Source organism: Perissodus microlepis, chromosome 3, assembly GCF_051167445.1.
Source record: "Perissodus microlepis isolate ML-2025 ecotype Zambia chromosome 3, ASM5116744v1, whole genome shotgun sequence".
Taxonomy (NCBI): domain Eukaryota; kingdom Metazoa; phylum Chordata; class Actinopteri; order Cichliformes; family Cichlidae; genus Perissodus; species Perissodus microlepis.
Window position 1 is genome coordinate 17,568,302 of NC_140463.1, and position 21,414 is coordinate 17,589,715.

Below are 21,414 nucleotides of genomic sequence, written 5' to 3' on the forward strand. Positions count from 1 at the left end.
TCTATCCCAGGTACTTTAATTCACAGGAGGTGGTGATAATTTCTTGATCTGTGGAAGTAGTAATAGCATCTAACCTCTACTGTGTGGTGATCTGACTGCAGATTTGAAAGCGCTTCTTAGGTTTCCTAAGGTTCAGAGAGAGGATTCCTGACTAGCAAATAAAGGATCCAATCCTTGATTGTCAGGGTTTAAAGGTAAATGTGTCTTTAAAAAAAAAAAAAAAAAAAAAAGAAAAAAAAAAGGCAGCATGAGGCCATGGTAACAGACACGTGTGGTGAGGCAGACGGACAGACGGCTGGACAGTCAAACAAAACAAGGCAACGCTATAGACAGGGTTCCTACGTGGCATTTGGATGTATGACTGCCACAGAAAGTTTGCTTAGCTAAGGTTAAGGTGACGGAAGAATGACAAGGGAAGTGTTTCCACTGTGTACCTTAAAGGGTGGGCAGACTTCGATATCTTGTTCCTAATTAAAATCAGTTCTACATCAATTGCACAAATGATCAGTGCAAAAATTGCAACAAAATACTTCTCTTAGCTCGAGTTGACCCAAAAAGTAGGAATCTCCAACAACCGTTTTAGGCCAACGAGTTCGTCAGAGACCACAAACCACAACAAACCGGCCCCGTGCTGTGTTCCACCTGAAGCTGAAAATGAAAATCTCAAGTTCACACCTCAGTTAGACCACCTCAGGGAAGTCGGAGATTGCAAATTCACTGTTTATGGCCAAATAACTCTACCTTGCTAAGGAACAAAGTAAGCCTGTCATTCAGACTACTACAGCGCGGTCAACTCTAAACTTGGATCCCAACTCGAACATCTGATGTTAAAGTAACATAGCACAGCAACTGCAAGCGTTGGAGTTTTTAAACTTATTCCCTTCTCGTGCACTTTGGTGATAGAAATTTTCCAAATGGCTTATGTGAAAAAAAAAAAAAAAAAACATTATCTGACCCGGCACTGGCCGAAGTATGGACTCGACAGCTATCTTTATTGCACTTTTATTTTGTGATTATGGGTTTGAAGAAGAAATCTCAAAACTGTCACATTTTCATCCCATTTTCTGAAATTGTTTTCAGCTTCTAAGGTCTGACTGGATCCCTCTTAATTAATTTATTGCAATTTTCTGCATAACTCGTATCAAGAAAATGGAATTTGACATGTGGACAAAAATACAGTCTGAACTAAACTCTGACTCCTCTTCATTCTTTCTGTCCACTTTATCAGAACAGACCAGAGCTGACATGTGCACACATTGATTGTTTTGCTGAGAATAAAAGTTGCATGTGTAGGCCATGCAGGTGGTTTAAACGGTTATCTCGGGTTAACACAACAAAGGATGGACAGAAATGTTTCTGCTCAGCATTGGAAGCGTTTTAAATATTTCGAAAGATGATTGATACATTATAACAGGATGTCTATTGACCCAATTACCCAAGGTGCAGGATTTATTGCCTCCATATGCACTTCTTGTACAGAAACGCCAGACCATATCAATCCTCTATTTTTCTGTGGAACCCTGTAATCTACAAACATTATAAAAAAATGGGGAAAAAAAGTGGTTTAAATGTCATCACTCTTGCAGACAAACATAGGAACCCTGTTTGGAAACCCAACTGTGGACAGAAAGCAACTAAACTAAATACTGTCAGAGTATTGTTAAGATAACAAAGCCTAGAATAACACAGACAGGGAAAAAGAGGGGGGGAGGGGGGGGGGGGGGATTAAAATAAAACAATACTGTGTGTAATTGCTGTTCAAACTGCAGTCAAACTGTGGTAGTAATTATTTCAGGACAAAGCTACCTCTTTACATAAACTACAGACTAAAGAAAACCACTGCTCAGAGTAGCTTGTGTCCTTTCAAAATAAATGTCCACCTTTGCAAAATGTAAATCATCCACCGCAGATACTCACACACACATCAAGAAACAGGCCCTGCCTGGCCTTTTGGCAGGCAAATTAAAATAAGCTTATTTAACAGCGTTTTCCAATAATGCGAACCTGGAGAGGAAGCGAGCAGTCCATCATGATTGGTTTTTGCTGTTGTGCTTCCCTATTCGGGAAAACCAGGTAAAAGAGAATATTCCAGGAGATCCAGAGAAAAGTTACAGAACAAAACCTTAATCTATATTCACGGACTGCATACAGAAATACAGCCTACTGCTTCTTGAAAGTCCTCAAAGTCAGGAGACAAAAAAAAAGTCTTGAAATGAAGGACTCGATCTATACTGCGGAAGCTTGTCAGGGTCAATGAAAGGTTCGTAAGGATAACAAGATGCGAGTCTGACTGAGGCAGAACTGGATTTAACCAAGACATCTGTAGACTGAGTTGCACTGGAGAAAAATCCTGGTTAACTCGAGAACCAAGGAAAGGACTGAGGTGAACACACTGGAAAAGACCCACTTAACTTAGTTTCAATATGTCTGGTCCAGACAAGTTGGTTTGGCGAAATCTTGTATCACATATCCATGTAGAAGAGCCAAGAAGAACCCTGGTGCTGGATCTGGGTTTTAGCATCCACTTGGAACCAGAGAAAACCAGAACCAGATCCTAGGCCTAGCTCAGGTTTTGCTCAGTCGAATGCGGTCAGGTTTGGTTCAGATATTTTTTTCTTTTTCATCATTTTGTTTTTTTTTGTTTTTTTTTTAAATATAACAGTCAGGTCTGTTATTTGTCTAATCTGAACCTGATTAGAGCCTGGTTTGGGCCGATTCTGGTTAGGTTCTGCTGTGCTGCTCTCAGGACTTGTCCACCAACTGAGGTTGCTCCAAGGACACTTCCTCGTCTGACAGACCCGTTTCCACAGCGATGACAAATGATGCCACTGAGGCGCTGCTCGCCATTGGCTGAAGCTCACCTGAAAGAGAGAAAAAGAGGGCTATTCCTGAGTTTCTGGAGACTTAACTTTTGTTTTTAATTCAGATTACAGAGAGGGTTCGCTCTTTTCACTTTCACGGTTGTCTGAAAGTCTTGTGTGAAACTCCTTCCAATAATAATGATAAATAAGTTCAATTCAAACTTGGCCAGGTAAAGCCAGCTGTTCTAGTCTACAATAACAATGCAAAGACATTTGAGAGCAATCTAATCTCGGTTTTGCTAAACAGAACCTAGAATTAAGACTGTGTTAATGTCTGTGGCTCAGGACTTCAGGCAGGTCATTCAATTTGCAGGTTGGTGGTTTGAGCCCTGCTCCAGTCTGGATGCTAAAGTATCCTTGGGCAAGACACTGAAAACCAAGTTGCCCCTGATGTGTTCATTGGAGTATGAATGTTAGAAAGCACTTAGAAGTAGAAAAAAACTGCTTACATAACTGTATGTGTGAGTAGGTGAATGGGATATGTTGTGTATAGACTGCTTTGAGTGCTCAAGTAGAGCAGAATAGTGCTATATAAGAACCAGTCGAAAGAATGTTAGAAAGGATGACATTAAAGCATGACAGACATGGTAGTAATACTTCCAGGACAAGACAAGAGAACGTTTTTCTACAGAGAAATGAAAACATCCCCAAACATCTGCCAAAAGTGTCACATTAGCTTTATGTTTCTATAATAGTTTGTAGCATGGTTGGTATGGGACCCTTTCATTCAATAAAATTAAGCTAAAATTGTATTTCTGCTTCCTCTTTTGCAGTCACTCAAACTTCCTCATTATGAAATAAAGAGGAAGTTTAATGTGCTCAGGGTAAAGATGCATCACATAGCTCTGTCAGTGTGACTGCAGTAGCCATGACGGAAGCGAGTTATGGGGCACAGACACCACTGGGTGTCAAGTGTACGAGCACTTATCAGATGGAGTGTGAGAGTCACCTGTGTGGGTGTCCGTGGTGGTGGTCACAGGGCTGTCCCTCAGGGTGTCAGGGTCCTGGTAGTCCTGTGGGAGCCCGACCCGCCGCACGCCGGGGTCCAGCACCACAGAGGAGCCGCCCTCGCTCAGCGTGCCGTCGCTGGATGCCCCGGACACCACAGCTTCTAGGGCCAGAACCCCAACGCCGCCCACCCCACTTACACGGCCCAGGTCCAGGTCGTAGTCCAGAGGCAGGTCGTCCAGACAGTCTGCGTTCAGCTGTAGCAGAGCGACACGAAAGAACACCACAGTGTGATTGTCCAGCTCCAGGAGCCGACTGACATCATGTCATTCTACCTAAGATACAGTGAGGGTCTAACTAATCAACAACATGTGTAACAGCCATTTTTTAAAAGTTTCTTTGATCTATGTCAGACTTCACACCTTTGTTCTGAGACACAAGCTAACCTCTACTTCTAAGCTTAAAAACGTTTTAGCTCTGAACACTGAGGGTCACAGTCTGAATGACTGAGTTTTGTTACAAACACAGAAAAAAATACTTTTTTACTGGAAAATGATAAAAGCAATTTTTATATCACTGAACAAATTCAACCTAAATGTTAAACGCAATACAAAACAGATGTCTAATGTAGTAAAGTAAACAGTTCCAGTACCAATGACATTCTCGTGTTATAACTGTCAGTATTTAACATTTTCTACTAGGTTTCTACTCATTTTTGTTGCTTTAATGGCCAGTCCAACATCGGGCCATGGTATGTTTTTAACAACAAACTGTCAGACAAATACTCTCCACTGATACAAGTTAACGTGATTTTCTTGGCAGATGTAAGTCAGTGGGGTGACCTTTGGTTGAGATGTTCGTTTGTACTTTTATTGTGTGTTTTTCTGTTGTTGCGGTGGTGGACTAAAGCTTCTTCATTTTGAGAAATACGCCTCAATAATAGTTAGAAAATACAAAAAACCACTACACAAATAATAGTTAAAAACACCAGTCTGAAGGGAAATATGATAAACGGCATAATTTTTTTGTGGCCCTCACTCATAGGTTGGGTAATGGAATCGGCAATCAGTCATTAAAACTAAGAGGGGGACGTGTCCATGAAAGGTGCTGAGCTAAGTGGATCTTTGAGACCGAGGAGCTGCCCAGAGCCCAGCATAAGATAAACGAGGATTATTTGGAGTGAATCATTCAAAGCTACTCCAGTATATTTTTTTTAAAAAAGGAGAAGAAAGAAAGAGCCTGTCATTTGCATGAAGTATTTTCCTCTCTTTGATGATGACCTTGCTTTTACCCTTAAAGTCGACTTTTGACAACTGACAATATCTCAATAAAGACATGGTCTAATGGTTTGATGACCATTAGAAAAGGCTCTGGGTTTCTCCAGGGGTAGCTCCATAGACAGAGACCACCCTCACTAACCCTTGATGCAAACCTAGTCATTTTGTTTCTAAGCAGACCTGAAACATGGCAGAAACCCCTCGGTTCAGAGAAAAGCTTCAAAACATTTACACAATCTTAAAAGAAATAATTCAAGTAAAGCTAGTAAAGGATCATTTCAATCGCAGTCATCAAACACAGGATTGTATGTTTTCTCCCTTCAGTTTTTGAACAAAGGAACACTTTCTGTTTTGCAACTGTTTCTTGCCGCTTGAGGAATTTCCCAACTTCTGGTCTAAAGTGGATATTATCTGATGAGTGTCTCAAAGAATTGCAAGTCGTTGGTCTTTCTTTAGAAGTGAGAACGTTTAAACAGACTCAGAAAACATTAATTTAATGAATTATGCATTTCCAAAACTGATGACGAACACTTTCATGGAAAACACCTCACATTCTGGTGTGTTTATGTATCACTTGCGTAGACAGACAGTGGGTTACGTCTCTGTCGGTAAGACAGCTGTAAAAACTGAGAATGATTCAGACGTCTGGCTTAGATTAAATTAACAGTTTGGAGTTTTGTGACGTGATCCCTTCTTAAGGACAAAACTCACTAAAAAATTCATTTCCTTCTTTGCAATTTTCACACTCTGAAAAGTGGGTAGGACTGCGGCCTTCATTCTGCCCCCCGAGCCCAATGTTTGACACCCGTGTCTTATCTTCAGCTATCATTACGGATCAGAGGATGCATGACTTGGGGCAGCTATGATAGATCAGCGAAAATATATGAAAAGATCCAGGAAGGATATTATCATCACCTGTTATTTAACCAGCCGTAAACACGTCATAACTTTATTGTACAGTCCTAAACTATAAAATCACTTCCTTTCAGGGCTGCATATCCTGCTCTGTGCTCACTCTAGGAAATATAAAACCCAGTTTCACACTCACAGCGATGCCCAGAGCTTTCAGGATGTTCATCTTGCACATGGGACATGTGCGGTGGTCCAGCAGCCACGGATCTACGCAGCTCTTATGAAACAAATGTCTGCAAAGAAGAAAAACAATAAAATATGGTGAAATCAGTCGTTCTACTGTGGATCTGAAAGACATTAGAAAAATGCTGTGAGGAAAGACAAACATCACACCTGCTTTCACTTAGTGCCGGCACACAAGAATCTGCGCAAACATGCTTTATTATCCCATGAAACTTGGTTCGTAATCTCATACAGTGCGCCGCACAGCCAGAGTGTTGTGAGGTCAAAACAAATAGTCATTGTAGTCACAACCAAAAATACATTTCCTCTGATCACAAGAAAACAATCTGCCCTGAGCTCAACTCAGCAGCTTCCATCGGCACAAAGTGGTTTTGTGATCACATGAAAACAAGACTGGCAACAATTTAATAAAAAGGTCGACTCTGCCGCAACGATCACGGCTTCCATTCAACAAGTTCGGTAGGGCTGAACAATAAACACTCGACGGGGCGTTTTCTCGCTGGTATTTGAACAGTTTACCAGTGATGGTCATCATTGTCTTTAAATATTTGGATGCTTGTCGTTCTTCTTTCAGTTTTCCCTCATTTTCACAAAGAAAGATATAAAATTCTACATGCCAGGGTTCAGCACAGACAACAGCCTGATGGTCAAGTTAAAGTCCACCTTGGTCAGTGACGGGGTTTCCATCAGAGTCCACAACAACTTTACTTGTGAAGCAACTAAAAGAGGCTGAACCCGCAATAATTAATTTTATTTATATTTTTAAAGTATTTTCACATTAGAATCAATCACATGAGGATACTGTAGGTTAACAGACTGTTTAGTGACCCTCATAACATAAAACAGGTATTCTTCTTTGTACAAGGCCTTCAAAGTAAAAGCTGACCCTTTTAAAAGTGTTGGTTTTAACAGTAAGGCACAACTTTTACCTTGAAGTCCAAGTTTTTCAAGTTTCATTAAAGCTCAAATAGTGAAATGCAGAGTGTTTGTAAACAAGGACACTACAGACGACTGTGGCAATCTGCTTGTGATTAAAGCATTCAAAAGCAGAGTTTTGGTGCAACTGAATTCATCTGAATATCACCAGAAATCCCTCTTTGCTCTTGTCACCGTAGGTTGCCAGATGGTTGCTAACCAGCCTAAGGGCTAAAGTGTAGCCCCCGCAGGCTCAGCTGTTGTCAAGAAAAAAGGTTAATATCACAACAAAGACTGATGCGGTCACAGTTTCTGGTGGGACTGTGTAGTCTGACACACAAGCAGAAAAAACAGAGTCAGTGAACCCGCGGTGGAGCCAACATGTTTTTCCTGTAGTTGACAGCAGCAGCACAAACCAGTAAACATGAAGAAAGGCCTTGTTTCAGCTGCTATCCAAGCCCACTATGTGTTGCAGAAACAGCCCAACTGAAGTGAGAAGAAGTTAAAACCACAGCTGTCTTATTTAGTTTCCATTACTATTAAACGTCTTCTAATCGTTGTCCTCCTCATTCTAGCACTGACACCTGCAGCACTATATTTATTTCAAAGCACTAAGTAATTACTTTGTAATTATTTCACTGATATAGATTATTCACATCACTGCTAATTAAAACAAGGTATATTCTTATAGACAGCGCAACCCACCAGCAAATAAAGCATCAAAAATCATCTGTTTTCAGTAACCCAAACACACTATCCCTGTCTAACAGTCGTGTCAGCTCTGAGTCATTTCCCTGCACAGACTAACACTTTGAGCTCATAACCTGCGACAGCTACAGCGTGAAGACGTCAGGAGACTCGCTGAGGTCTTTTTCAGTCTCGATGACTGTTTCTTCTGTGGCAGCTAAGCTCCTGCAGGTTACAGTGGCCTGACGAACACCAACTGACTCAAAAACACCATGAAAATACTAAATTAGCTAACGAGCAAACACCAAAAAGAAAAAAAGAATAATTGGCACTGTATAGAAGATACTATCCTGAAGGTCTTCATTCAAACTCAGCACTCAGTCCTCAAACATAATACGATCCCCATCTTTCAGTCCTTACTTCCACATTTGCATGAGGTGTTTCTGAGGCTGTGGTTACCTGCAGGGCAGGATGCGGACCACGTCGTTGGCCTTATAGCCCTCGATGCAGACGGCGCAGTTGTCAAAGTCGGGCTCGGTCTCCTGGTCGCCCTTCCTGATGGTGCGAAGCTGCAGTTTACTGATGGCCTTCTTCGCTGCGTCACCAAGGCGCCGCTGGAGAGACAGTGAGTCTTTACTTTGAGCTTGTAAAATGTGATTCATGTTTTACAAGCTGAAAACAAAACACTTTCCAATAATGGGCTTGTTATTCAGCAGAGATGAACTACATTACTGACGACACATTTTCAAAGATAAGTTTAAAAAAAAAAAAATGTTGCTTCAACTGACAAAGTGCTGACAAAAAGTATTTACTCTTATACTGTAAAAGATAAACCTCTTCTTCTGAACAACCTCATTAACATAGGTTCTAGTTATATGATGCTGTTCCTTCTGTCTTCATAAACTAAGCAGAACAGCAGGAGACGCAGACCCGTGTTCGCACCTGGTTCCGGTCCCGCGCGTTGGCGTATCTGAACCTCTGGATGTAGTAGAAGACGAGCCAGGCGAGGGAGATGATCATCAGCACGATGAAGGAGATGGATACGAACACCACCGACGTCCTGCTCACGTACTTCTGCAGGTTCCTCGTCCCGATGGTGATCGTCATGGTGACCGTCACATTTCGTTCCAACAGCGATACGATCTCGCGGCCTTTTGGCTCCGGGATCATGATGGCGACGACCTCGCTCGCACCTGAAGATGAGGACAGGTGAGAAGCACTTTAAGTCAGTGACAAATATAAAAGCATTCAAGTATTTAAATTTTACTCCTTAGGTCGATGAACCTGCAATGAAACTTTAACGCCCCTTAGTAGAGCTGGGCCATATCATACCGTTCACGGTAATGCTGGTATAATGTTAGGCAACGATAAAAGGGAATAACGCGATAGAGTAAAACGCACATACACAGTGCCTTTATTTTCATATGCACTTGGCGGAAAAAGTATGGCAGCAACGGAAAATGAGAAGGGTGAAAGTGGATTGTTGAATGAAACGGATGAACCAGAACTGGTTTGTAAAAATGGTGCAACTTCAGTGGTGTGGAAGTGGTTTGGCTTTCGTCCGTCAGATACACAACAAAGCACATTATTTGGTAGAGCATGCAGGCGGGTCGTTATTACTGTTATTACCAAACCAATTTTATGTGATACACGGCACTTAAAAATCTGTCAAAAATGTTTTAGTAAGACTTTGCTAAGCTACAAAGCCGCACCGCTTGATGGATTGTTGGAGCATTACGGCTACCGTAGTCAGGAGCCTCGCAGAGTGATACGTACTGTGCTGCATTGTGTGTGTGTGTGTGTGTGTGTGTGTGTGTGTGTGTGTGTGTGTGTGTGTGTGTGTGTGTGTGTGTGTGTGTGTGTGTGTGTGTGTGTGTGTGTGTGTATAACCTCTTTAAGTTTTGTGGATATTATACATGGTTATGGTCATAATATGTCAGCCCATTTCCACTGGAAATGCCTTTTGGTTAAACTGTCAGCAAGGAATTTGCATTTGCACTGTTAAAATTTTATATAACTTTAATGCACATAAAAAACAGCTGCTTGTTTAAGTGAAAATACACTGATGGGGTTTTTTCCACTAATAAAGTTGTGGAGTTGTAAAGTATTTTGTCTCGCGTCAATTATATCGTCAGTTATAGCGTTATCACAAATTTTCAAACATATATTGTGAGAAATATTTTTGGCCATATTGCCCTGCCCTACCCCTTAGTACATATAATAAATAAAGACGTGGTTTTGATGACCATTAGAATATATGTTTGATTTTTCCAAGGCAGAGATCACCCTCACTAACTCCTTATGCAGATCCTTCTTATGAACAAGTGCATTTTTAAGTCTTATAAAAGTTACAAACTCTTGGCTCCTGCTGCTCAGGAGCCAAGAGTTTGTAACTCCAAGCATTCTTCTCAAAAAACAAATAAAACATTGTTTGGAAACTTTGTCCCAACAGGGTTGCACAACCTAACACAAATGTGCTACACTTTTTCATTTGCTCTAAAACTTCTTTCTAACTCATCCCAAACCAAAAGCGGTTTCACTCTTCGCTAACATGGTTTGACCATTTTCTCCTAAACCTTCAGCTCGCTGTAGGATAAACCTGAGACCAGCAAGTCCTACTTTATCTGTTACTCACAGTTGCCACTTCCTCCAATTAGTTTTATCCTATTTATGCATCAGACAATGTCGTACTATCGTTTGTTTTAACTGTGCTTTGGTATAAATGAAGGAAGGAAGAGTTGTTATTAACTTCAGGCCAACTTTACTTCCACTAACTGTGAGAAAACTTTCAAAAAAAAAAAAAAATTAAGCGTTTCCTTTTCAGGGTCTAACAAACATTTAAACTGGGAATCTTGAGTACCTGCTCAAATAATGAGCTCAGTTATCAGCACAAAGCTTTAGACTGCTCTAAACGCTCAGTTTGATAAAGTTTTTTTCCCTACTCCTGGCATGGCATGGCTATAAAAATAGAAGCTCCGCCCACCTGCTGTTCAAACTCTCAGTTTATGAGGGGCAGCTAATCAGAACAAAACTGGTTAAATTAATTTAATAGACATTAAATGTTGAACAGACTAAATAATGCAGTGGTCCCCAACCCCCGGGCTACGGGCCGGTACCGGGGTGTGGAATTTATGGTTTTGAGGGTTTTTAAATTGGCTTTTAGTGTTATTTTTTTGTTGTTTTTAAATCATTTGTATCCTCAAATCTGTTTCCCTGGGTCTTTTCCTGTGTGCTATGAATAAAACGTCTTTTTTTAGTACTAGTTTTATTTTGTTGTATTTATCCACGACACCTTAAAGCCGGTCTGTGAAAATACTGTCAGACATAAACCGGTCCGTGGTGCAAAAAAGGTTGGGGACCGCTGAAATAATGAACAGAAGCCAAAGATGATGTGCCAACTTCAGCTCATTAGTGTTTCTCACATTGATTTCAAGTTTGGATTTTATGCGTCATTAAAAATAAGTGGCTTAATTCCACTCAAAGCTAAACCTGAGCTAAAAGCTAAAACTTTAGTTTTTGTCAGAAAAGTCCTTCAAAAGCAATCGTTTTACCAGAACAGCATCTAAAACTCAAATATATTCTTTCCAGTCATTTACAACACATTTCAGGCTAAGCTGCAGACCATTCAGTTTTTCTGTGCAGAAATAATAACTTCCAATCAACTAATCGACTATCAGTGTTCAAATGACCTTACTTGCATGTTATGCAATGAGTTCAGCCAGACTTTAATATTTATTTAACACCATTTATGGATATGGAAATGTTGATCCGCTTTTTATTTATTTACCTTTTCAGTGTCCAGAAAACTGACTGTGTTCACTCGACCTCCTTGTTGTGGAGGTAACCTCACAGAGTTTGTACTCGACACAAACACACCCGCACTAGTAGCCTGTTTATTGATCCAATAACAGCTTCTGCTCAACAAATCCCCCCATCACTATGGAGACCAGCTCCTCTCCCACACACAAGGGACTGCCTCTCTAAAAATACTCCGAATACGCGATCTGTGATGCACTGCATATTTAGATGAACACAAGATTATATAAGTGACTCTGCGACTACTATAGGATTATTGCAGGATTTCTATAATCCTACGGCAGATCTGAAACCTCTTAATCACAGGCAGTTTCTCTTATCAGAGATTTTGTTTTCTTTTTTTGTTTTTTTCTTTTTTTAACCACAGCACACCAACACAGATATCGTTGTTTAAAATGATGGCTTTGAAGTACACACAGAGAAGATTACATACAATTACAAAGTCTCTCAGTGTTAAACCAAATTGTTTGATAACCAATTATTGTGAGTTTGACAGAAATGTTCACAGTAACAGGAGTGTACTTGGTCCCCAATAAAATGCAGTGAAAAGTAGGAAAGCTGGTTGGGCCTGTTATCAGTTTTTATTTCAGCACCAGTTCATAACAGTCATCTGGAGGCTGTTTATACTGCAGGGTAAAGACCGTACAGAGAGAGAACCCCAACAAACAGATGATTCCTGATAAGAACCCGGAAGCTATGGGTGGGACACGCTCCTTTTTAAGATGAAGAGCACTCCATTTGTAACGGGCTCTGGGAGGGCATCAATCAGCAACGACCGGGGGAGTGAAGGTAAAGAGAACAGAAGCGCACAGGCCTCTGTGACCCTGTAAGGGTCTGTGAAAGGTGCAGGTTTAGAAAGCTCCTGTTTCCAGTGTACTCACATGTGTCCAGAGGACCAGATTACTGTGATACTGACATCAAACAGTACAGTCAGATTTATCTGATCAATATTTATTTTACATGATTATTCATCAACTTAATCATCGTGTATTTAATATAATTTTTTTAAGTGTGTGGTTACAGAAGTTTTTCTTGAAATAGATTTTTTTTTTTTAAATAAATAAATAAATAAATAAATAAATAAAAAGTGGAAATGGTTGGACACGCGGGGTTGTTGATAGGAAGTTAAGCCCAGAAGGTGGGGCGTTTCTCACCAAAAACACCATCTCATTAAAGGACAGCGGTGGAGATATCTGTGTGTGTAGGCAGCTACAGACAGCAATAAGTGATCCTGTCAGAGGTTTGAGGGCAGTAACATTATTCCTAAAAGTAGTTCTAGATCAAACTTGTTGATCAAAGATTCTCGTTGGCTTGAGCTGAACTAAAGTGTGACTTTTTCAGTAGGGAAAACCTCTTTAAAAGGAAAAGGGAAGGTTTGGTTGATTAAGCAAAGGAATGGGATGGTTATAGCTCAGGACATACAGGCAGTGCAGAATTATTAGGCAAATGAGTATTTTGTCCACATCATCCTCTTCATGCATGTTGTCTTACTCCAAGCTGTATAAGCTCGAAAGCCTACTACCAATTAAGCATATTAGGTGATGTGCATCTCTGTAATGAGAAGGGGTGTGGTCTAATGACATCAACACCCTATATCAGGTGTGCATAATTATTAGGCAACTTCCTTACCTTTGGCAAAATGGGTCAAAAGAAGGACTTGACAGGCTCAGAAAAGTCAAAAATAGTGAGATATCTTGCAGAGGGATGCAGCAGTCTCAAAATTGCAAAGCTTCTGAAGCGTGATCATCGAACAATCAAGCGTTTCATTCAAAATAGTCAACAGGGTCGCAAGAAGCGTGTGGAAAAAACCAAGGCGCAAAATAACTGCCCATGAACTGAGAAAAGTCAAGCGTGCAGCTGCCAAGATGCCACTTGCCACCAGTTTGGCCATATTTCAGAGCTGCAACATCACTGGAGTGCCCAAAAGCACAAGGTGTGCAATACTCAGAGACATGGCCAAGGTAAGAAAGGCTGAAAGACGACCACCACTGAACAAGACACACAAGCTGAAACGTCAAGACTGGGCCAAGAAATATCTCAAGACTGGTTTTTCTAAGGTTTTATGGACTGATGACATGAGAGTGAGTCTTGATGGGCCAGATGGATGGGCCCGTGGCTGGATTGGTAAAGGGCAGAGAGCTCCAGTCCGACTCAGACGCCAGCAAGGTGGAGGTGGAGTACTGGTTTGGGCTGGTATCATCAAAGATGAGCTTGTGGGGCCTTTTCGGGTTGAGGATGGAGTCAAGCTCAACTCCCAGTCCTACTGCCAGTTTCTGGAAGACACCTTCTTCAAGCAGTGGTACAGGAAGAAGTCTGCATCCTTCAAGAAAAACATGATTTTCATGCAGGACAATGCTCCATCACACGCGTCCAAGTACTCCACAGCGTGGCTGGCAAGAAAGGGTATAAAAGAAGAAAAACTAATGACATGGCCTCCTTGTTCACCTGATCTGAACCCCATTGAGAACCTGTGGTCCATCATCAAATGTGAGATTTACAAGGAGGGAAAACAGTACACCTCTCTGAACAGTGTCTGGGAGGCTGTGGTTGCTGCTGCACGCAATGTTGATGGTGAACAGATCAAAACACTGACAGAATCCATGGATGGCAGGCTTTTGAGTGTCCTTGCAAAGAAAGGTGGCTATATTGGTCGCTGATTTGTCTTTGTTTTGTTTTTGAATGTCAGAAATGTATATTTGTGAATGTGGAGATGTTATATTGGTTTCACTGGTAAAAATAAATAATTGAAAAGGGTATATATTTGTTTTTTTTGTTAAGTTGCCTAATAATTATGCACAGTAATAGTTACCTGCACACACAGATATCCCCCTAAAATAGCTAAAACTAAAAACAAACTACAAACTACTTCCAAAAACATTCAGCTTTGATATTAATGAGTTTTTTGGGTTCATTGAGAACATGGTTGTTGTTCAATAATAAAATTATTCCTCAAAAATACAACTTGCCTAATAATTCTGCACTCCCTGTAGAGCAGGGTCATCTATTAATCAGAAGGTTGGCAGTTTGATCCCTGGCTGCATACTTTGTTCAAGACACTAAGCCCTGAGTTGCTCTCTGATCTGTTCATCATGTGTGGATGTTAGAAAGCGTAAACTGCATTTGAGTGCTCAAGAAGACAAACAAAAATCTGTCCATTTACCACTCACATTAGAAGGTGTTAATATCTAAATGTATGGTGCAGGATAACCAATCAGACTCTAGCTTTCATTGGTTCACGCCACAGTTCTTCCAGAAGTCATGCCCTTAGCAGCTTCCTTTGAAATGCTTCCAACATTCTTTTGAAGCCTCTATCTTAACGAATGGGAAGAAAACAAATATCTGACATTTTACTTCCACGCCCAGCAGGCATGCTTGCCACCACAAAGCTGAAATGTTGTGAAACTATTGTGCACATGCACTCTTTGTTAATTTTCTTCATTTGAGCACCATGTCTCCTCTTTACATAATTTCCATTTTCAATTTACCAAGCTGACTTCTCGAGAAGGCAGACCACACAGAGGGCAAAACAACAGAAACAAACATCAGGCCAAAAGATTTTATAATGTTAGTGGATCACAAATATCCAGTGATCTGCACAACTGTCCAACTTTGTTAAACCTACAACCTGAAGTGTTGATCTAGGACAAATATTTGGCACTTTTGTGGGCTCGAAGGGCTTGGAGGAGACTTGGAAAAAAAAAAAAAGTAACATTTTTGAACTCCGAGGTCAGATCAGGGTGTGCAGCTGGTAACGATTCGGTGTGTTGCTAAAGGATGCTCATGGCGCTGGATTGTGAGCTGCACCTCCGAGCCAAACCACAACACCAAGCTTCAACAGCTGCTTATTCTGAAGCTGAAAATACACAAATGCACAAAGACTCATGAATACAACAAGTTCAGTTATGCACAACTGAGGAGAAAATTTAATTTGTGTTTGCCTGTCATTTTGGCTGTTTTGATTTAGAGTTGAGGCCATCCTTGTGACTGAGGCCTGACTCAGTACAAACGCACCCTCGTGTCACCCTGAACGCACAGAAAAATATCCCAGAGGAAGGTTTGTTACCAGACTAAGACTGATCTGCAGCTTTGAAGAAAAAGTTCAATTTAACAATAAAGATTTGACAAGTAAAAACAAGTTCATCTGCAACGTTGAAGTGTTTAACTACAAAATGCACTCAAAGGAAAAACTCTTTCACAGGTGGTACAAGAATGTCTCACTACAAGTTTATGGCCAGACATTGGCACATTTAGGCAAACGTTTCACAACAAGCTGGGGATTAACTGCAGGAGAAACTGGGAGCAAAGGCTGGTATCAGAGTTTGTACAGTAACTTTATTCAAAAATAATGGAAACAAACCATCCTGAGCATGGCAACAGAAATATTTTCTCTTCCTCGTGACATGCAAATGGTTATGCAAGTTATTCCTGTGTGGCCATCATAAAGGTACATTTTTTTTCTATTTCACAGTTCACTTAAGGAGTTCCTGAAGGCTTAGTCCACACTCTTCTTCATTTACACACAGATCAAAACCATCAGAAACATAAGGCTGATTTATACAGATATATTTACGATTTGAATCTCGAACCTCAGAACTCCTAATGTCCAGAGACCAATCTGTTCTTATTGTAGAGAACAAAAACATGTTTACTTAAACATTTTTGCTCTGTGCCATTACAGGATGTACCGACTGGTAAAAGCTTGTTTGACTTTTGCAACACAAATCACATCAGCAACTCCAGTATGAGTTTGCATTAAAATTAGCACATTACGAACAGATAGCAACCCATGCTACATGAATCTAGTGATGATTGATTAATGTAACAAAGAAATGTGAAAACAGTGAATAAAAAGACCAGATCTGCCCCAGAATTTCAATAAATTAGCCAAGATTATCCACTCAAGACAATAGTTGGTGTGCTTTGATAATATTGTGCAAAATTACTTAGCTGCAGATTATTTCTTTATATTTTGCTTCCAAGAAGCCAGATTGTTTAACGTGAGGTTGAGGATTAGTTTTCCAGACTTTCTGAAGTTCTTTACAAATTTTATGGGCAGTCCTCATATCTGACCATTCTCAGATATGAGATTGGTCATATATGGGGAGAGGGGCACCTGAAAGTCATGGGGGGGGGGGGAAAGGGGGAGAAAGAAAAAATCCAACAAAGATCTGACACTGGAGCTGAGACATGCATCACACCCTTCAGCTGATCCAGCTGCTGTCAGTGAAAAAGTGGCTCTCAAGAAGCCAAATTACACAACGGGACTGAAAAATCAGCAGTAACAGGTCTGATGGAGTGATGAATACAAATTTAAATTTCTGCTTTAAAAATCATTTTCAGTATGTAAAAACTGTCATGGGTTGGGGCTAATACTGCAGACAGTGTTGTTGGAGATATTACAAGAATTGATTGTTCTGATCTGTTGATACATTGCTAAAAAAAAAAAAAAAAAAAAAAGGATGTTAAAAACTGTAAAGTAGCAGCATAATTACTAAAGATGAAAGGAATCAATTACTTCAGACTGCCACCATTTTATAAATGCATTTCAAGCATTTTGCCTCCTGGTTCATTAAAACAGGAATATCTGATCAATTTCATTTTTGTTTATTTTATTGTGTAACTTGAAGGTTTTAGGGTTTTTATTATAGACTAAATGATGGAGAAACAGTTTACGTTAATGTGGAATCTTCCAACGTGAAAGCCCAATGTCCATCGACTTTGACCTGGATAAACACAGATGGCAGATACTTCCGATTCTAATCTTAAGGAAGCTGAGGCTGAACTTTAATGTTTGCACAAAGATCAGTATATTTGCTCAGTAAGCACAGTCTAGCTGACCACAGTTTAGGAAAAATTCCCCTGAGGCCTACACTGAACTCACATGACCCCAACCAACACACGAACACAAAAATTGATTAGTCTTGCCCTAAAAATAATCCCCTGGGATCGTTATGTTATGTTATGAGGAGATTTTTACTTTCCAGTTAAACCTACAAACTACATGCTAAATAACTGCAATTTGGTTAGTCTCTTTAGTAAGTTTTTTTTTTTTTTTTTTTTAAAAACTCAAGTAAATCTCTGCATGGAACCAATAGCAGACAAGCTTCAGATCTGTGAAGGCTTTGAGCTCCTCTGCAAATGTTTCTGTATTTCAGGTGTTATGTCATTTTTCTAACTTTAGAACGCAGTGAGACTGATTCAGCTCGCAGTCATCAGCAGCTCCCAACTAATCTACCGGATAAACGGTGGGACGATAAAGCAGCTGATTCCACATAGACCTTTTTTTCCAGGTGGATTAGCGGTGCTTCACAGAGTGAATTCCTGACCAACCGAGGAATTCACCAACTTGATTTTCACTCTGACAGTACTGATTTCCATCGATATCAGAGATTTTTAAAGCCCCTCTACAACCAGAAATCCTGCATGTGGATGTTTTGGCATCACTTTCCTGCCACATCAACTTATTTTGCCATAAACTGACCAAAAAGCTAAATAAAGTCTCAGTTTTCCAGAGTGCCAGAGTCACTTTTATTTCAACTGCGTTATTTGTTGTTTATTGTAGGCTGTGTTATTTTTACTCTTTATCATGCTGCTGCAACAACAATTTGCCTTATGGGACCAATAAAGTATCCATCCATCCAATCATGACTACTGGAATAGTTTCTGGGTTTTTCCAAGGGTGGCTGCACAGGCAAAGACCACCCACACCTCATTTTCTTCTATAAGCAGGTCGGAAATGTGACAGAAACCTCTCAGCAGGGTTCTCGTAGGCTTTCAAAAGATAAGAAGTTAAACTAATGTTATTTTGTCCACATCAATCAATTCAATTTAATTTCTAAATATATTAAATTGTAAAGAGGTTGGTTGCCGGTTGTGGTGTGACAGAAAAGAAGAGACAAAAAACAGGAGAAAACATTAAGGCCTTGTGACTGGGATTTCCTCATGTGGAACTTCATTATTTAGGCGAGAAACAGAATGTCAGGGACACAGTGGCTCATGACACAGTTCACAGGTTATAGTAATGGGTGATGTACAGATAGGAAGTTTTGTTGTCACTGGTTGGCTGTGCTGCACAAACTAATAAAAACCAAAAACCTACTGAGAAGCCAAGAATGGCTACAAGCAACCACATCCAGGACAAATTAATCGAATCACCAAAAACAAAGTGTTTGTACTGAGGAGTATTATGACTACAGGCTCAGTAGTAAACATGCCTTTAAAAAATTGCCTGGAAAAGGACAAATGTGAGCTCGGCTTTGGGCAAAATGTAGGAGAGGACCTGTTACGTGATCACTGTGTACCCTTCTGGACAGAGGCATGAAGCCATCCGTCCTTCTGCTGGTTGAACTATTTAAAAATTAAAACATTTACCGTTTACAGCAGAGTTTCAAAATCACATTTCAAAACTGGAGCAAATTCTTCCCTTTTTCTCTTGCCTCTGTCACATCAACACCTCATTACTGAGTATTTTACAAATCAGCACACTCATTTCTCATCTACAGCTGTTTTATTCAAAATGCGATGGCTCGACGCCTGACAGGCGCCCGCAAATTAGACCACACGTCCCCTGTTTTGGCTTCTTAACACTGGCTCCCAATACATTTTAGAAACGATCTGAAGACTTTATTTGTTTTTAAGTCATTAAATTGTGTTTGCACCTTCTTACCTTTCTGATCTTCTAAAAGATCACTGAGGTCAGCTGACCAGATGCTTCTGGTTGTACCATGACTCAGATTACAGCCTTTACAGTCTGGCCCTTCAACTTACAACTTCACCAAAACGCAACATCTTCAAAACCCGTCTGAAAATTCATTTTTACTCCTTCGTATTTAAACCCGATGGCCTGATCAGTCCTTATGGCTCTTATTGTGCTACTCTTATTTGGTTAACACTTGTTATTTTTAAATGTGCTTATAAACAAACTTGACCACTGTAAGTCAGAGCCATCCACACATTATGAGCCAGTCAGTTAAACTTGTCTTCGGACCGCTGCTTCACTTTACTAATGTTTGCATTACCTCTCTGCAGAGCTTCAGGACTCCTGTTTCTAACATTAACTTCACTGTTTGTCATTTCAGCATGCTGAACAGGATCCTCTTCAGCTTATTTACACTCATATTTTTAATTGGCTGCCCGTGTTTGCATACCTTCAACTTCACATTTTTGAGGCTTGTTTGTGTTTGCTAGACTTCCTGAAACAGCAGCAAAAGCCTGGAGAGGCAGAGAGAGCTGCTGGTGCTGTCCAGGCTGCACATCGATGCAGTGCTGCTCTAATAGTGTGCAGGAATCAGTTAAAATATGTCAGCACTATACTGGAATTATTAACAGCAAGAAAATCATTTTCCTGCTTGTTTCAATCCATTTAATAACACACAAAACAGAACCAAAGTTTTTTGCTCAATTAACCAAAGAAATGCCCCTTAGAAAAGTTTAGTTGAAATCAGTTCAACTGCAATTCTCATGATTTTCCTTTGGAGAAAGTTAATTTTTCTTTATTGTGCAGCAAAAACCCTGCAAATAATTGTTGGTCGCAGCTGATTAGACAGTAAACAGCATCTTTTGGTTTAGGACCAACTGTTTGATAAAGGAACAAAGGTTCAAGACCACACTCTAAACAAAAACATTTTGCACAGTTGCCTGCCTTCTGCAGATGATTCATGATAAACCTAATCAGCAGATTAATCGTGATTCATCCTCACCTACTGCGAGTATTTAATCTGCAGCTTTTCTGCTGAGCAGTGAAGTCAGTTTCCAGTCAAAAATGTTACTGTGTTGTTATATAATGTGGTGAAGAGGCAGGAAGGCAGGAGGAGAGAACGAGTGGAGGAAACCAAGCAGGGCCTCAGGTCAGAGTCAAACCCAGGCTCCTGCATTTAGCCTTTGTGGCATATGGTCGCCTGCTCAGCCTGCGAGATAAACCGGCACCCGGTGAAGTCTCAGCAGCAATGCTGTAACTCAGGAGTCGGCAACCTGCGGCTCTTTAGTCCGTATAGTGCGGCTCCGCGTGGATTGGGAAAATAAATTAGAAGTATTTAGCTGAAGTGTATTTTATTTGTGTTAGTTATTTTTTAACTTGTAGTTCTAAATTGGAAGATTATTGTGATATTGAAATATAAAAATAAAATTATATTCTATTATTTTTTTCATCGCTCAAAATAAGCGTCGCACTTGCGGAAGCCGGTGTACCGGCCGGCTGTAGCTTTTCAGCCCACAGCCCGACACATACCAACAACAGACGTTAAGGCGGCGAGGCGTGATTGCGGGTCCGCTCAGGTGCGTCCGCCTCCCCTGCAGCGGTGCTGCAGACCACGCCCCGCCACACACATTAACCAGGTAAAATACATATTTAGGCAGAATAGTGCTTTTTTTTCCCAATTATTTCTTAAAAGCCAGGTCAAGGCTCCAAAAGCCCAAAGGCGACATAAGGGTGGCGACGCACAACAGTTTTCTTTGCTACATGGATCATTTTAGTTCAGCTGGGTGTCTTTCCTTTTGTTATATTTCTTTAAGAGTTCAAAATGTGTTAATTACATAAATAAAATGTAATTTTCTCTGTAGCACTTCATGGATTTCATAAGCAACACACCGTAGTTGTTCACACAAAGCATAAAGGTGAAAAACAATATATACGGTGTTATCTTCATTTTAGATGTCAAAAAGTATTTGCGGCTCCCAGTGTTTTCTTTTGCGTGGAAACTGGGTCCAAGTGGCTCTTTGGGTGTTAAAGCTTGCAGACCCCTGGTCTAACTGAATCTGACTTTCTGGCAAAAACTAAAGAAAAAGCTATGTGATGGCCCTCACTAAGTACATGAGTC

General features: G+C 40.5%; 1 protein-coding gene across 1 annotated transcript in view; it reads right to left on the bottom strand.

The window, feature by feature from the left end:
* Window positions 1-21,414, bottom strand: part of rnf150b (ring finger protein 150b) — a 30,637-nt gene that overhangs the window by 1,130 nt on the left and 8,093 nt on the right. The window contains exons 2-6 of the mRNA XM_084923310.1: window positions 8,726-8,976; window positions 8,243-8,397; window positions 6,135-6,231; window positions 3,811-4,066; window positions 1-2,861 (exon numbers count right to left, since the gene is read on the bottom strand). The exon at window positions 1-2,861 is cut by the window's left edge and continues 1,130 nt beyond it. Coding sequence (XP_084779436.1) covers window positions 2,743-2,861; window positions 3,811-4,066; window positions 6,135-6,231; window positions 8,243-8,397; window positions 8,726-8,976 — 878 coding nt within the window. The 3' untranslated portion in view covers window positions 1-2,742. The remainder of the gene's footprint in view (window positions 2,862-3,810; window positions 4,067-6,134; window positions 6,232-8,242; window positions 8,398-8,725; window positions 8,977-21,414) is intronic.